Source organism: Saccoglossus kowalevskii, chromosome 12 (genome assembly GCF_978046115.1).
Source record: "Saccoglossus kowalevskii chromosome 12, keSacKowa6.1, whole genome shotgun sequence".
NCBI classification, from domain to species: Eukaryota; Metazoa; Hemichordata; class Enteropneusta; family Harrimaniidae; genus Saccoglossus; species Saccoglossus kowalevskii.
In genome coordinates, this window is record NC_140652.1 from 16,255,184 (window position 1) to 16,273,852 (window position 18,669).

Consider the following 18,669-nt stretch of genomic DNA (forward strand, 5'->3'; position numbering starts at 1 on the left):
CATTTTCATGTTAAATAGTAGTTTCCAGGGGAGTGTATGAGCGCCCTCAACTCGCAATGATTGTTGGGTAAGGTAAAAGACAAAATGGTGGACTACAGTAAATGGGATCATATTGAGGTGGGTGAATTTTTGTGTATTTCTCTATAAAGTCGGCGACATTGATAAACTGCAATCAGAAAGATCGTGTATATATTTATTGTACACCAGATTCATTGGTATTCACAGGTAACTGTGTTGCATACGTTTATATCGCGGGTACTTTGTAGATCGAAGTACGACGTCATGTGTTGTTTTCTCAAATGGCTTTGTTTGTGGGATTCCCCTCCGTATTTACACCATTGATGACGTCATATGAAAGTGTTTTTTTTTTTTTTTTTTACTCCCAAAACCTTCTGTAAATGTGATTTCAATCTACACGTCTTGACAGTGTTGCTTTTGTGGAAGTCGTAATGATATAATTATCACGAGTATACAGGAACTTTCTAGAACTTCATTGCACTGTTCTGTTGCAGTACTCTTATGTCTATGCTTCCCTGTTCCCTTAGCGGACCAATGTGTGTGGGAAGATTTCTTTGTGTTGGTGAATGAATTTAATTTTAATTAATCTACTGTAGAACACTTTATTTTCGCTTGGAATTTATTTTCGCTATTTTCTCTGAAGGTATGATTCCGTGAAAATAAAATCCAGCGAATATACTTTTTTTCTTATATTTCACATTAAACTCATCAAAAATCAGTGAAAATAAATTCCATACAAAACGCCCAAAAAACTTTTCAGCGAAAATTAATTCCAGCGAAAATAAAGTATTCCACAGTATTTCTTTTTTATGACATTTATATATATGGCACAATTATAATATAGCATTAAAACAATGAATGTGGTAACTTTATTATTACTATTATCAAGGATAAAGTTGTGTCATAGTCTCTCAAACATTTCCTGCACAATTCTTCAAGACTTAGCTTATTCTCAAAAACAAAGCTACAAGTATGGCGTGATCCCTCAAATGTTGCCAGTATCTTTCATTGTTATTAACTACCCCCATATTTGGGTATAAATTACTGAAATTATTGCTCAAAGTCACATTTTTTTAGGAAGTTGCGAAGCTCATTTGATTCACTGCTAATCGAAAATATTTTTCTCTGTTGCCTGTTATTAATTAATATTGATCTCTTCCCTGTATAGTAGTACAAATTATTATTATTGTATATGTATTTATTTCATTAGTTACGTTTAAAGCGGGAGGGTCATCACCTGCGTGCGCACGGGATTGAGTCCCAAGCGACGATAACAACACATGCTAAAAACGCAAAGGCTCATGGGTAGACGCTTGTGTGTAAACAATGACACGCTATGGCCATCTGACCCATGCGCAGGTGACAACTCCCCTGCTTTAAAGTGATATATAGTCATCACACCATGCCATGTTTGATATGGGACGCATATTAGTATAGCTAACTGTGATTGTATTTCTATTAAAAATTTTTATGAGATTGTTCCTTGTCGGGAAGCACTTATCGACTAAGGCAGGGAATTGCCTGTCGATGCTAATTTGGATGTATGATGTATTACATTGTATGATGTTACTATGCAGCCTGTTTTTTCTACCATTCTCCATGGGGCTCAACTTTGATTGTTGTTTGTAGCTTTGAGTAAAACATTTTGATAAGGACACTTAGTAGCTAGTGCAATATCAAACATCTTTTTATCTGATGGTATCCAGTGATAGGGGCTTGTTTATCCCTGCCATAATGTTCTTTGTGATAGTGAGTGGGTGGTTATGTACATGTGTAAAGTTGGCTAAAACAAAATAAACAAATGCAATCATAAACCATTCTACATGCAACATCTATGAGGAGAATTCCACTAAATCTACATATTTAACCATAGACAGTATAGTAGAATACACTATATACTGTCTATGATTTAACAGGGATTGCAAAATACCATAGTACTGGTATTTATGATGATTATTTAATCAAGATGTCCTTGAAATCTTAGTCCCTTCCTTGTCAATGAACTATTGTCAATCACTTTTATGTAACACTGTCAGCAAATAAATTACCCTCCATTAACTGCTTATCAGCAGGTTTTCTGTGTTTATTTATACACCTCTCTTATCACTTTAACAGTCAGCCAGTAACTTGCCACACCTCCATAATTTTGCCCATAGTGGTTTGTGGAGGCCTTTACTACATTGTCTACTGAAAGCCTATTTGTTTTAGAAAAAAAAGGTGTCAGCAGACGATGTGTTAACCATTGCTACACAATTCCTAGTACTTCATCAATGTGTAATGGGAAATAGAAATTTGAGTGAAAGGCCTAAATTTGGTTCTAATTTAGACGTTACAAACAGTTTAAGCAACCAACAAAATACCGTTGAACAAGATATTATTTGCGCAGTTTATTTTTTGCATGGTTCGGGGAGGTGGCTCTCTGTACTAAAATTAAAATGCATGAAAATTTCGTTTAGGGGTTACTGGTATTTATTTTAATTTCGCTCCTGGTGGCGCTGTATTTTGTATTACTGCCAATGTACCAAACGCACCACACAACACTCGCATTTACGTCATTCAAGCAGTGTAAAAAAAGTATTCATTTAATGTTGTTATTTCATTGTTAAAAAAAATGAATATTTTTTTTTACACAAATATTAGTTAAAAACTTGAAAAATACTTGTCTAAAATCTGACACCTCAGCGTGACAGCACCGTAAAATTTATAAAAACAAGTTCAGACATGAAGTTTATCTTCTGTATGTTATACTAGTAATACACGACTAGTGAATGAAAATGTATTCATCTGAATTCTGGTTTTAAAAAAGGGAGATTTTAGAAAAAAGGCAATATTCATATGACTGTCACCTTGTTCCACATGTTCGCGAAGTGGCTTCAGTTGATCTGTAATGCCAGCAAGTTGGAAGCTCTCTTACAATTCCCTGCAATTTCAATAGACTGCACAGCTTCAATTAACCATTTAGCATGAAGTTAATGGCATGAAGTTAATTCCAAAAAATGAAAATTGACTTTGGCATCTGAAATATTAGCTCCCGTCTGCAGTTCCTTCAAAATTTGGTCAGTGTACCATGATTGAAACTGGATGTTATTTTTGTTACAGGTGTCAGATGATGAGGATGACACTCACCCTAACATTGATACTCCAAGTCTTTTCCGATGGAGACACGATGCACGTCTTCAAAGGATGGAACAACAGGAAAAAGAGAAAAAAGAACTTATAAAACAGGCAACAGTGTAAGAAATCTTTTGTTATCAATATTGTCAGTCTGCTTTCTTAAACAATTTTTTTTTTACGAATCAAGAAAATTGGGTCACCTTAAACAAAATTTCTTGAATTACTACTCAAATAATTCTGTAATAATAAAATTGGCGACACTCTAATTTATGCTTTAGGTGGGAGTGAAAGCCACAAATTACATGTATAGATCAAAGTTGGTAGGATGACATACTTGTCCAAAAACACCACTCAGCAAGAGACTATGCAAAACATGCAATGTATAAGAAGATGAAATTCACTTCATTACATCTTATAAGGTTTACTCTTCTGAAAGAAAAACTCTTTACGATGAATTTAACAAAATATTTACTAATTTACACGAGATGGACGAAACAGAAAAATTCAAGACAATATATCAGACATTCGTTTACTGAAAGCACTAATTCAATACATTGATAATGCAAACTTGAAAAAAAGCATTTAGTAACTTTCTTTTTTTGATACTTTTATTATAATTAATGTGTGTTCACGTTTATTAATTTAACTTTATTATTCAGAGCCCAAAAAGATTGTAGTTTCTTTGCGGTGATAATAAAGTGCTATTGTATTGTATTGTTAACAATACCAGTATACACTGGTTTCAATGTTGCGGGTTCAGAGCAATTTTTTAATAAAAAGTACCACAAACATAATGATAGCTGTAGTGTATAAGACATGATAGCAGCATATTGTTTATTTTTCTCCTAACTCTATATATCTCTAACTCCACAGTCATAAAAGGACTCTTGAAGAAACGAGACAGAAACTTGAAGAGTTGACAACATCTGGTGCACCGGTTTGTATGCATTCATGTGTACATAAATGGGCTAAAGTAGGAAATTGATGTGATAGTACCGTAAAATCTGTATAACAAGCCACATTCCTAATAGAAGCCGCACCAATTTATTCTGAACAAATAAGAACCACAATTTCAACCATTTCTCATATGTATAAATGCTCTAATAGAAGCCGCATCTCTATTGCATTGTGCCATTTTAAGGTAGCAGAATAGTTTTTTGTGCTCTTTTCACATTTGTTTTTGAAAATCACAAGAATAGCTCCCTAAAGCATGCTACATTGGTGTATTTATTTTATTGAAACAAAATTTTAAGTTGGGCCACTTTCTTTATTTGCTATTTACAAACAACTGATAAGTTATCTGTTTGTAGTTTACACACAGCTTTTATTGCAGATTTTACAGTACTACAGTACTCGTCTGACTTAGCACCCATGCTCAGCTAAGCACATCCGTCCCTAAACTTTTGGGACATTATTATTTTTGTGTTCATGTTCAGCTAAGTGACCATCACCTCTAAAATGCCCCAAATTTGACTATCTGAACATAAAACCTACATGTATTCTTTGATTATTGTTGACTTTTCCGAATAGCGGTAATCAAATTTATAGAATATGCATGGATATCGACTACAGTGAATATCTTGTGAATGCGTGGACCAGGGTTACCGTGCATGAACAGCGCATTGACAATGACCTGTTAATAACTGTGAAAGACGATAAATACTCATTCCATATTTAGGTTTTTTCAAAAATTGCTAATTACCAGTTAAAAACAAAATTGTTTCTTTTTCACCGAAATCAATTCCAACAGATTATGTGTTGACATAGATAATTCACTTCATCATTGTGATACTAGAATGCTTTCGGAAATTCCTGGAGAATTGAATTGAGTTGGTACAACATAGCATTCTGTTTATTAAAAGACTAGTCTAAGATCTATCGAGACAAAGGACATTGTTGGTCAAATTGTGCAAGAAAACAACATACGGAAAAGGCTTCACATCATGAGTACGTTCAAACACACTCGACAGTGATAAAGAGTTCAACTGTGATCCAACAAACTCTAATAATTTTAACCTGATGTAATTAATTTTGCAATTTTATTTTCCCAAAAAAGACGTAATGAGGTAATATTCCCCCCAATCTGTCACATTCAATCCTCTGCATTCCAAGTGGGACTTAAGGCTTCACCCTACCCTCTTGTGCTTTTTACCAATATTGATTCATGAATGAACAGCACTTGCAGTAAGCTGGTGAGATCCCTGACCATGTGGCAATGACAAGCCTTTCATTATTTGTCATTAATACTTTCAGCAAGAGGAATTGAAGAAAACCAAAAAAGAATTAGATGAATTGCAACGACAGGAAGATGAGTATAGGAAGAAAGAAGAAGAACTGGCAAAGAAAGAAAGGGTATTTTAAATTGTATTTTTCTTTCTGTTATCTGAAAAAAACATGTACACATTGCTATACAATGAATTTTAACTTAAAAATCATAGCTAAAACATAGGAGTGAACAAGTCAAATGTGTTGTCATATTATTTCTAGTTAATACTTGATAGATAGCGTGCTTGTGATTATTTGGTCATGTCCAGAAAGCAAAGATAGATAAAAAAAATTAAGATGCAATCATTTAGCCTATATTATTGTGAAACTCCTGTCCAATTTACAGGTCATTTGCATGACGGAAAACTGTTAAAAAATGATAATTACAAAAACACAATAGCAAAATTGGCATCGTACCTGTATTCCCATAGATTTGTGGCATATATCATATTCACCTATATCTAAGCTTTCAAATGACATATACCGGGGTAGGTTAGCATAGGAGCCCAACATTCAGAGAATGTCTCAATTACAAATAAATATTTCCCCTGTTGCTACTAAAATTTTTATAATCCTTGGGGGCAGACTTCCGGGCATTTTCAACACCTGGCAACCATCACGGTGAAAACAGAAGCCGAAAAACTTTCAGAAAACGGTACTTTGGGATAGTTGTTGAGACTCCCCTGAACAGTGTAACAAGATTACCTCTACGTGTGCAACATATATAGATTTGGTTGCTCAAGATTACTTCAAAGTTGAGTTTGTTGCTTCCTCGACTTTAGCCTTTTTCATCGGCTGTTTGAACGGCATTCCACAGCAGCTTGCGCAGAGCCCATTGAAATACATTAGCAATATAGAACATTCTGTGACGTAGCTCCGCCCCAAGGATAATAGTTCTTGGTTTCTAAAAAAATAAAATGTGTGTGACATTAGAATGTGTCGTGCCCTACATTGTGGGAAAAATTGCCATACATTTGCTTCAAACAAAACCTCAAAAGATTTAAAGTAAAACTGTAATTGATTTTATTTTTCATCAACTACATTACAGTACTGTACAAGCATTAATTATTCACTGGTATTTAATTTTACTATTTCGCTGATAAGTAAAATCCACTAAATTTAATCTATGTAAAATAACAATAAAACAGTGAATATCCTCAAAACATCAAAATAGTGAAATTAAATGTCAGTGAAAATAAATGATTTTACAGTATCCTCGGGGGCGGGGCTACGTCACAGACGTTCCACGTTGCTAAGACGCGCACCACTGTACCACGTATTTCTATGGGCTTTATGCGCGCTACTGTGGAACGCCGGTGGAGCCGGTGAAAACTCGAGAAAACAACACAAACTCAACTTTGAAGTAATCCTGAACAACCAAATTTATATATGTTACACACGTAGGGTTAGTCTTGTTACACTGTTCAGGGGAGTCTCAACAAACATCCCAAAGTACCGTTTTCTGCGAGTTTTTGGTCTTTGTTTTCACTGCGAGGGTTGCCAGGCGGTAGAAATTGCCCGGATGTCCGCCCTCGAGGATACAGTATGGAAGACATAACCTCATAGCTGTTGAGTGGTTACAAAATAAAATGTACTTTTACAAGTTGAAAAGTCACATGATCGTTTTTGAATAGTTATAACATACAGCATGTAATAATAGACATACCACCAAATAAAATAAATTTCTAATAAACCAGCCGTGCTGGTCCCACATATTGAAAAACTGAAAAGTGGACACTAGAGGGCGCTCACATGTTTCTGGTTGCATGGTGGGCAAATTTTTCACATATTATGAAATGGCCCATATTTGCAGCTGTGTGAACCACAACATCATAGCAATATTTAAATAAAAGTTATTAAAATCAATACCTACTTGTTCTATTTTGTTACATGAAACAAGATTTATTACTGTAGAATACTTTATTTTCGCTGGAATTAATTTTCGCTGAAAAGGCTTTTTGGGCGTTTTGTATGGAATTTATTTTCACTGATTTTTGATTAATTAATGATTAATTGATTAATGATTGATTTTTGAGTTTAATGTGAAATATTGGAAAAAAAGTATATTCGCTGGATTTTATTTTCACGAAATCATTCCTTCAGCGAAAATAGCGAAAATAAATTCCAAGCGAAAATAAAGTATTCTACAGTATAATAAATTATTATGGCTGAGCTTTCACGTCTGGGAATCCGTGTTTTCACCAGAAAATTTAAACCTCTAATAGTAAAAAATTATTGACTTAATTATAATAATTAACATATTCTTTAAAATGCTCAAAAGCACAATTATTCACTGACAATACTTGTACAAATACATGTCTTCGTCAATTTATCAATTTAATTTAAAAAGTCAGCAAAGACTGAGTAGAAATAAACCACTGTGGCAGTCTGGATAATGATTGTGTCAGTGTCAGACCAGTGTGGTGGTAAAACAAAGCACTGTGGCAGTACCACCACAATGTCTGTATCCTGGGGAGAACACTGATAGAAGTACGTGTATGCTTGATACTAATTTCCGATGAATGCATGATGAAATATTGTTGAACTCTTGTATATTTTGTTGTAGTTAACACCATGGAATGTTGACACCCTGAGTCATGATGCTTGGCAGAAGACGATAATAAATCCCTATCAAAAAAAAGAAGAAGACATGACAGAAGAAGAACTTGACCAAAAACATGTGAGTGTATATTATAGTATACCGTGTATTAGTTTATCACCAATCTGATTAAAATCTGACATGATTGTTGTACATTGCCTTTACCTATGCACATCACACTCAGATGTTGTTGGAACACCAACCAATCAGAACTAGTGTTGCAGATCTTGCTGGCATAGCAACCAATCAGAGCTAGTGTTACAGGGTTTTACCCATGCAATTCACTCTAAGATCTTGCAGCAAATAATCAGAACTAATTATTGCAGGTCATTATTTAAGGAAGGCATACTCTAATTGGAAGGTAAACCAGTCCTAGTATAATTGCTTTAACATGATGGTGAGGAGGCATTGAAGGAAACTGTCGGGAGTTTGCCTTCCCCCATACTATTCCCATATGCCAATGTATAATATTTTAATCAGATGTTTGAGTGACCATAGTGACCGCCTCTGGGGAGTAACAAGAAATTTGAAGTAAACTATACATCAAAAGGCCAGCTGTTTCAAAGTGATCAATGACCAATGTTTTCTTATCCTCTATTACCTTCAAATACTGTAAAATACTTTATTTTAGCTGGAATTAAATTTTGCTGAAAATATAATTCGGGTGTTATCTATGGAATTTTTTTCACTGATTTTTGACAACTTGCTTGTAAAATATGGGAAAAAAGGTATAATCCCTGGATATTATTCTTAATGAATCATTCCTTCAGCAAAAATTAATTCCAAGCGAAAATAAAGTATTTTACTGTATTTGTTTTACAAATTACTTAGGAAAAACTGAGCTAAGGAACTATAATTTCAGTTTACAAATTCAACATCGCCACTTACACTGGAACTAAAACCCAATGAAAATGATCAAAATAGTTAAATATACATTATAGAAAAATTTTCATACATGTATTTACCATCTTCATAACTTCTTGTGATCTTTTTGCTTGACACTCTTGGTATGTATTTTGACTCTGCAGAAATCTTTCATGGAAGTCAATGAAGCACACATCAAGAAATTTGGTATGATGAGACGATGGGACGACAGTATGACATTTTTATTGGAGCATCCTATCTTAGCTTGTGAAGAGACAGCAAATTATCTGGCTATTTGGTGTATAGACTTAGAAGTTGAAGAGGTATGTTCACCTGTTTATAGCTGTATAATCGGATATCATTTGTTTGAAGCATTTGACTAACAATAGTATGATAATGTGCTGCATATCAAATGCAACAATTCGGTACTATAAATTGCATTATTTTAACTCAGAATTAATTTTCGCTGTAGGACTGATTCACTGAAAATAAAATATATACCTTTTTTCAACTCATCAAAAATCAGTGAAAATAAATTCCTTACGAAACACCTAAAAGGTTTTTCCAGTGAAATTTAATTCCAGCTAAAATAAAGTATTTTACAGTATTTGCTAGAAATCTGGGTTAAAAAATGTTGGCAAACATTGCTTAGTTATTATGTAGATTCGGCTGTGATCAAATTTTCAGCAGCTTAGAGAGTCACCAATAGTAAATATAATGTGAAACTGACGTCTCTCTAATGCGGCCTACTTAATTTTTGGGAAACATTAACAATTGGGAAAATCAAGCAACAGTAAACATGTTTTATATTGTGAATGTGTTGCCTAGCATACTAGTCAGCAGCTTACCTTGCAACGTTGCTGTTTTGGTGTTTCAAACAATATGGTGGTTTCAGTAACAGAATTGCAAAATTGTCCTGTAATAACCTCTATAATAACATTCACTATGTATGGCAATACTTGTTTGCAGGATAAATACAGTATAGCCATGCCATCATGAAAGACGGCCGTGCTCAATTCCTTATCACCATGCTTGCTTTCCATACCTTTACCACGGTATTGCCCACAGCGATTGTTCCATGAGATTCGTCCTCACTGTTTTTTTATTCATAACTATTGTTAATTTTGCATTTGATAGAAACACGGACTAATGGCCCAAGTTGCTCATCAAACAATTGTCATGCAGTACATACTGGAACTGGCAAAAACTATGAAGGAAGATCCAAGGGCTTGTATTAGACCATTCTTTACAAAGTAAGTTTTGGAGTAATTGAAAAAAAAAGGTGATATACTAGTAGTTGTTTTATTTACCAGGTGTAAAATTACTTCTGATTCCATTGCTTTGTTTTGTAGTGCATTCACAGTCGGTGGTTGCCATGGCATCTTTTGTCTTGGGATTAGAGAATTATTTGAATGCACTCTACTTCTGTCATTGGTCAACGTGTTTTTAAACATTCTAAAATTTTATGAAAACCCAGAAAGTTTGGTGAACTTGTGAAGTGTGTTTTGATCAGTAGAACAATACCCAAAATTCCCTAAGCCACTCTATATGCATCTGTATCTTTTCCAATGAAAATTCTAAAAATTCCAAAAAGTGTAACATACCGTAAATTTGTTTAAAATCAGGTTTGGTGAATACAACTACCTGGTTCTATAACTAGAAATTATTTGCACTGTTTTATTTTTTTGCAGTTAAACTGCAGAAATAATGTGTAAATATTTTTGTTTGCCTGTTATATTTGTCTGCAGTCGATTGGGGAAGGGGGTTATTTCACATCACTACACCACTCACTATATGTAATTTATGTCAGCCATTGTTGTAAAATAAAACCATGATGATTCACTTCTTATAATAGGTATGCAAATACCATGGAAAGGTTGTTCCGCGAAAACTGAACTGTTCCAAAGTGCTACATTTGGTGAAAATATTTTATAAATACAATTTCTAGTTCTACAGTATAATTCATATAGATATCTAGGACCTAAACTGTAAACATGCATATTTGAAAGGCCAAATTAAATACTTTAAATATTTTACACACATTCCCTCATGGCAGAGTGTGTTCCACATGCTTTCAAGTGAGGGGAAACTATTGAACATAAAACTACTGATATTCCAAACAGCCATCTGAATTATATGATTTGTTGTTATGAGTTTTCCACGTATTGAATGAACCTTGCGCAGTGTACATTCATCTGAATAGCCAGTGTATTATTTTACATGTGTTGTATATACCAGAGAGGCAGAGATGCTGAATTGATCAAGTTACGAACTTCAAGTTACAAAAAGTTAACTGAGCTTTCTGCATATCATTATGGGCAACATTCAACATGTTGCCCGTAACTGTAAATTTTGAGTTGCTAAATGTGGACATTCACCAAAAACAAAAAAATTATGTTGCCTATAACTTGAAAATCTATAAACTGCTAAATTGAACATCTAGTTACAATTTGGGTGTGGTTTTGCAGAAGTAGGTGTAGCTTCTAAAATATGGGCGTACAGTATAATTGTACTTGATGTTATTATATAAAACATAATGTTATGTGCATGATGACCATCATCTATTCCATGTTTTTCATTGACAAATAATAATATGCCAGCCAACCATCTGACTTTCAATACCATTCAAGGCCATTTCAATATTTCTAAACTTTCTTGATATTTACAGGATTAAAAAAGCTGATAAAGTCTATCAAGACTGTTTCAACGATGAACTTGAATCATTTAAAGAACGAGTTAAGGGCCGTGCGAAGGCAAGATATGATGCAGCACTTAAAAAAGCAGAAGAGGCGAGTATATTTTCTCAAAAACCTGCATACGTTGTTTCAGTATCATTTCATGCAAAAATCATGCCATATTACCACTGTTAATATTATTAGCAAAATCATGCTTTATTGGGCATATTTTCTGAGGGGAAAAACAAAAGAAGTTGGCACACAGTCTTCAGAGGGCGCCCCCACTGTAAGTGAAGCCTAGTTAGTCCAGCATTCCTCTGATTTTTCCAATCCAAGTGAACCCCTGAATTTTCTCAAACATTTGTATTCATTATTTGGTATAATATACACATTTAAATAATCTCCAGTGTCAATGTGGAAATGTTTCAAGCCAAGGATAGATAAAGGTATACTGGTTTGCAACATTCATACAACATGCAATAAAGATCATGCTGTCTCCAATCTAAGTGGTTCTAACCATTGTCATGAATACTAATGAGAACCTGGAGGAAGAATTTATTCAGGAAACAAATACACCCACTAACAGTACATACACAAAAGTGACCGTACACAATGTTGAAGACATTTGACAACTTGCAATTTTTGTTAACAGACTTTTTTCACTTGTATTAGCAATAGTATTTCAATAAAGGGGTTTTATCAGTATATAATATTATTATACATCTGTCACTGTAACACCATAAGTTAAAGCGTGCGCAATTCTGCAGTATTTCACAGGTGTTTTCATCCTACCATATTAGGGAATGCGAATTCCTAATATGGAATGATTAAGCGCATAAGCAACCTCTAATTATAAAAAACAAACATGGCTGCCCCCAGGGTTGACCAGACCCCACACAGAGAAGTTCGCTAAATCTGTTCTAAACATTTTGGATTATGGCATTCCCATGATGTATTCCTGTGAGGAATAATAAGGTGGAATGCATTGCAGGCAGAGTGTAGTATTATTCAACAAATAGTGTAATAAAGTAAATATAATTTTAGGTACCCGGTATTTTAAATTATGACAATCTAAATTTAAACCGTTTCATTTTACTGTTCAAAAAGTATATTTATAGCTGTAGAAGAAATGCTACAATCCCTTCTGCAAATGCGTTTAAATCACTAGTCCGTGAAAATAGAAAAATAGAGTTGGAAATAGCCCTATATAAAGGAAAGGAACAATATCACTATCGTAAATGGGAGTTCTTAAATAATTGGTTGGCTTAATACAAGTAAATTAATCTTGTTTTTGTTTTTGTCTCACCACCGTATACCAGACAGCATTTGTCATGTACATGTTTTTTTTTCCAGGGGGATTTTGTCATCTGCTCTGTATCTTTTTCTTTATTGTACTGTCTTTGTGCATACTTTGCAGTATCCTCATACTAACCTCATATTATTGTCATGTGATCTGTCATCTTTATACAGGAATTAGCCAAAGAACGTGAAGCTCGACTCGGACCCGGAGGACTAGACCCTGTTGAGGTGTTTGAAAGTTTACCTGAAGTAAGTATTACCTGGATTTTAATTTTTCTATTTTTGCTGATACCATACTTGACCAGGGCACTCAACTCCAAAAATCGTGGAGATGGGCAACTGCTGTTGGTTTTCAAAATTGGCTAAAATGATACCCATCTTTGTGATATTTTCTCAAAATAAACTTTCAGCTGTCATTATTATGATTTATTGTCATTACATAGACTTGCACAGTCTAGGCAATTTATTTCTTTTTAAATATTTAAAATTAAATACTAGTAAAAAAAAAGCGAAATCCCCCGTGACCGCGAAATCACCCAGACTGGAGGTTTTTTGACGCGCCCTCTGTGGTGAAAGCAGGAACTAGTGTGTTTTCATACTAGTTTTTATGTTAATGAGCAGAATGACAGGCAAGAATGTTATCCAATCAGAGTAATTTGACCTTTAAACTATATCTAGTTAAACTTTGTACCTGAAGACTTCACTTTTCTTCAAGTTTCTCGATCGTCAATCATAACAAAAGAATTACTATTTATAACGTTCCGTACAAATTATTCTAACGGAGAGAGGTAGCCTTGCGTGTAGCCTTATCTTGCCTGGGTTACAGTCAAACGCAATCAGCACAGAAAACAATAGTTGATGTCTGTGGTGGTTTCGCATTCACCCCACCTTTCGCAAAACTATTTTTTCAAATTTTTTTTTTATTATTATTATTATCATTTAACTGAAAAAAATTCACCACAGCTGGGCCAGTCTATCATTACATCATGCGAGTATTTGTTGTTACCAGGTCACAACTAATTGTTGCTACACATTCACTGACTCATTCACTTAATTGCAGTGCTTACAGAAATGTTTTGAATCCAAAGATATTGAGTTGTTACAGAAGACCCTACAAGAGATGGAAGTCAAAGAGGCACAGTACCATATGAAGCGTTGTGTGGACTCTGGTATGTGGGTACCAGATGCTACGACTGCACATTTACTAGATGATACCGCAACGGAAGAACCAGTCTATGAAACTCCGGATAAATAGTAACCTTGATGATGCTTTTTTTTTTACGTAACATAGTTAGTTTCTATTGATATTAGTGTAGCATTATTGTTTTATCATCTGAAGGGGCTCAGTGCGACAGGCTTTTTAGCAAGCGACTTGTCTCTGGGATAGGTAATACATTAAATTAGACAGACATTTCATGTAATTTACAAATTAGTGGTAAATATTCATACAAAATATAAACCACAAGTCTATGGAACAGCTTTTCCAAATGCGTCTTTCATTTCAGTATCGTTTTTAGACGGTTACGTTTCATTTTCTCTGGTTATAATCTGGTCAGGTGGTCGAAAATTATATACATGCTGTACATACCAACTGTTATGGTTTCACAATTTGTATGATTTTTTGATTCAAAAGCCACCAGAACTTATGTCCATTGAACTGGTTTTCTTGACTCGTACAAATTTATAATAGCATACTGTTGTATGTCACCTTGAAAGCACAAATAAGTGGATGTGATTGATTTGTTGAAAAATAAAATAATATTGTACATAGTAGCAGATTAACATCTAGTGACACTCGTTTTGGCTGTTCTACTTAATAGGGAAGGTCATACTGTGGTGCAAGAGAATCTGCAGAAATACCATATTTACTCCTACCTTTAATATGACTTATCTCAAATATGACTAATCTTGTAATGGCGTAACTCACCTTTGTAATTGTGAGTAATTGTTAGTGGAGAAAATACAACAGTGAAATTGTCAATAACCCCCTCCCCCCTCTCAATGTGGCTTCTCGTAAAAATCAGATCAGGATGGTCACGGCAAGAAACAAAAAAAGATGTGGTTATTTTTGGCTATCCTTCCTATTTTGTTTACGCTTTCCATTTTAGCTTTCTTTTCAGGTAATTACAGCCCTTTAAATGTATTCATATTTTCAGTCAAATACTACAATCCTTTCAGTAGTTAGACCACGAAGAAATTATTAATTTTGGAGGTGGCTGAAAAATTAAATTATATTTTGTTGAGTGTTTGAATTATTAGAGAAAGGGCTAACCATTTTAACACCAGTTCTCTCTAATATATTTGTTGGTTTCAGTGTAAAAAGTAGTTAACATTAAAAAAAAAGTTTTAGAGGTGTTGTTTTAACATCTAGGTGGGCTGAAAGTAGTTGAATTGTAGAGGAAAATAAAGAACTTTTATTTTGGCACAGCCTCAAACTACTAGAAGGATTGCAGTTATGAGAGATTTTATTATTCGCCGGTGTCAGCAAACACTGAAAGAATTATTAAATATTAGAGACCATATTCCTTTCAGTTATGTTCACCTCCAATTTTGTATTTATTTTTAATCGTAAATCTGGTTTGTATTTTGTTTCTAGAACTTTGCTTATTTGTCATATGTATACGTTTTTGTCAGTACTTAACTCACTTGTCATGTTTTTGTTGTCTGTGTTTATTCATTTATTATTAGATGAAATCTAAATACAGGTCTTTCTCACCTATCTCAAACAACCATATTTCAACTGGGACAGTTGATTTCAGAAATGCCTAGTCGCTAAGTGTAGGTTTTTTTTTTTATGTTGTCTCTCACTTGTCAAATTGCAAAAAAAAAAAAAAAATACACAGCTTTCTGTAAATGAATACTTAGAGGCATTCAAATGTAACGTGAAATTGAAATATTGAAATTGAAGTATTGAAATAAATACAGTTTGAATAGAGAAGCCACTCCTTGAGACACATACTTTTAATTTTCATACTTTTAATTGTAAATTGAAAATTTCAAATCTAAGTTTTTGCTTCGAAAGGCAGCTGGGTAAGACAATCAGTTGAAATGCATCAGCATTACGGATGCTGATATCACCCCCCACCATATGTGTGAAGCTAATTTATTTTGAAACCTGAGAAAGGAGTCGTAGTCTGATCAGCGTAAATTCTTATGTTTGTTATTTTTGTTATTTTACGTTCTTCATACTGCAATGCCACATCAACCAAGACAGGATCTGCAACAGAATGGAATCCTATTATCAGTGGGGTAAACATTAGAAAATAGGGATTATCCATTTCCTAGCTGCCCCCAAAGTACTATTTTTGTTTTTGCCTTGGGAATACTAAAGTTCATATAGGATTCCTGATTATAGCAGCATGTTGTCCGACCTGTACATGTACATAGGGATGGAACGTTAACTTCCAGTTTTTGGAAAACTGCTAAAAGTCGGTTGCACATTTTTTGGCCAACTTAAATTCAAAAATTGTCATAGTAATAGACTTCACTGGTACACAAAATTTAAAAAATAATATTTTGAGGGGTAGGTTTTATGCTGTAAGATGACTGAAAACAGAAAATTTGTTTCTGCCCTAGTCTAGTTAAATTGGAATAGTAAAATGTGTATTGTCCATTGTTTAGTGGCAATGAATATAAAAATAAAATTTAATAACAAATTTTTCAAATTACTGATTTGTGCAGTTTGTGACCCTGTCTCAGCTGTTGTTTTTGTCACAGAGGGCAGTGTTCTCCCCAGCTTGAAATTGTAGCGTGGTCTCTAATTTGCAACATTAAAATGAACATAAGTAACATATCTGTTTTTTCTGATATTCTTGAAAGTTTAAACATGGCTTTACTGATCACTATGCATTAAATGCCCTGGTGAGCACACTTTTAGTAGAAAAATATCATGCACGACATGCACCTATACATGTGTCAATTAATTGTAATCAACACAACTGAACAATGAACTTTGATTGTTATTTAATTTGCTGTGTAATATAGCAATTGTGATTCCGTGCCAATATTGGAATTACCATCTTTGTATTTTGAATGTCAATAAGAATAAATGCCATTTTTCTTACACAAGATTCTTGTTCACACAATGAGCAGAGCTTATAGATGATTGTTCGTTGTCCACTGACTATAGCATTTTCAACTTGTTCTTAAAAACCACCAGCTCAATTGCTTTGATACTTGGTATGTAGGTACCTTTGATGGTCATCTGTCTGATTTGTTCATTTCATGATGATATCATCAATTATTTTTAGTCCCCGTTTGGTCGTTGTCTGAAAACGGGGACTTATGGTTTGCCCTGTGTGCGTCCGTTTGTCCGTGCGTCCGTGATCACCTGTATCTCGAACATGCATGGACCGATTTAGTTCAAACTTCACTCATACATCACACATTATATGGACATATGCACATGCATTTTTTTCATGATCCGATTAATGATAGCCGAATAGCGGCCATTTTAAGGCCGAAAATGCATCAAAATCGCACATTTTCATCATTCCGGACCCGGATCTTAGTTATGCATGGACGGATTTTGTTCAAATTTGGTACATACATTAAACATAATAGAACCTTGATGCACGTTATTTTTTTTTTCGGATCACGTTCGAAATGGCCGACTGGCGGCCATTTTGTTTTAAAGAATTCAGTTCTGGATTCGTATCCGAGACATGTCTGGATTGATCAATTTCAAACTTCACACACACATGGTACATCATGTCACAAATAGATATGTGCATTTGTTTCTTGATCCGCTTAACAATAGCTGAATGATGGCCATTTTAAGGCCGAAAATGCATCAAAATCACGTATTTTCACAATTCCGGAACCGGATCTCAGTCATGCATGGATGGATTTTGTTCAGATTTAGTACAATGTGTTGTACAAATGCAGCTGCATTTCGGATCAGACCACTGAAAGTGGTCTGAGATTTCGGTCATGATCTGCTTTGAATGTATATGTCACTCAAATATGAACGGAACAGGGACGTGTCATTGACAATGACTTGTTGACCAATAATTTTGTTAAAAAAAAATTTCAAATTCTTCATAAACACTGCCAATATGGTTGCTTTTAATATTTGCGGTGTATATTATTTTTGCAAACAACTTGTTTGATGAAGTTAGGTTGTCATGTTCTGAACAGCCCGATTAAAACTATTTTTTTTGTCTTATGGGTGTACATTGCTCGACTTGGCTACCACAATGTTAGTGTAGGAAAGCAGAGCTATTTTGACTATCAACATGCTTGTTGTCTTTTGGTAAAAAGGCTATTTGTACCTTGGATGGACCTCTGTCAGATTTGTTTATTTTGTGACGATATCTTCAAATTTTCTATTTTTGGCAAATATTTTTGTTAAAAAAAGCTCAATTGAGGTGTACATTATTTTTGTGACCAATTTGTTCTTAACTTGGCTCCCACAATGTTCTTGTAGGACAGCGGAGCTATTTCAACAGTCAGGTTGCTTGTTTAACCTTTGCGGTATAAGTACCATGCAAGTCCCATTTGGGGAGGGTTTTAGACTGTCTACAGGCTTAATTTGTTAGTATACCAAATCGGAAAATGCAGAAGAATTTGCAAGAAATACCAGTACAAATACTTGAATTTCGCATTCTGGAATGGTTTGATGCATAGCAATACAAATCTCGCACGATGGAATGGCATATCACATTATGCAAGGTGACCGCCAAACTCGGCTAGATTCTAACTCGGCCAAGTTGTGTTTTAATGGGTTTGTGAATGGGTGTCGATGGTCTATATTATTTGTGGAATTGTAAAATAAATACTCAAATCGGGCTTACTGTTACGATTTTTCATATCAACTGTAAATAAATATTTGTA

General features: G+C 34.3%; 1 protein-coding gene and 1 long non-coding RNA gene across 3 annotated transcripts in view; one reads left to right on the forward strand and one right to left on the reverse strand.

Annotated features, from left to right (window-relative positions):
* Positions 1-8: 8 nt before the first annotated feature.
* Positions 9-16,902, forward strand: LOC100369477 (hsp90 co-chaperone Cdc37-like). The gene is made up of 10 exons (XM_006818441.3): positions 9-117; positions 3,118-3,251; positions 4,006-4,069; positions 5,386-5,484; positions 7,964-8,077; positions 9,025-9,183; positions 9,998-10,113; positions 11,529-11,649; positions 13,006-13,083; positions 13,895-16,902. Exons 1-10 carry the CDS (start codon positions 85-87, stop codon positions 14,087-14,089), a joined length of 1,113 nt encoding a protein of 370 aa, XP_006818504.2. The 5' UTR covers positions 9-84; the 3' UTR covers positions 14,090-16,902.
* The window catches only part of LOC146735569 (uncharacterized), a 32,511-nt gene continuing 29,635 nt past the window's right edge, over positions 15,794-18,669 (reverse strand). For both annotated transcript variants that reach the window (XR_014931229.1, XR_014931228.1), the window contains one exon: positions 15,794-16,051. This is a non-coding gene — a long non-coding RNA (uncharacterized LOC146735569). The remainder of the gene's footprint in view (positions 16,052-18,669) is intronic.

What these genes read in the sequence shown, in the direction of transcription:
- LOC100369477 (XM_006818441.3), top strand. Translation starts at nt 85, where the DNA reads ATGGTGGACTACAGTAAATGGGATCATATTGAG. An exon ending in AAGAACTTGACCAAAAACAT is followed by an intron (nt 8,078 to 9,024) that starts GTGAGTGTATAT and finishes TTGACTCTGCAG; the next exon opens with AAATCTTTCATGGAAGTCAA. An exon ending in TAGACTTAGAAGTTGAAGAG is followed by an intron (nt 9,184 to 9,997) that starts GTATGTTCACCT and finishes TGCATTTGATAG; the next exon opens with AAACACGGACTAATGGCCCA.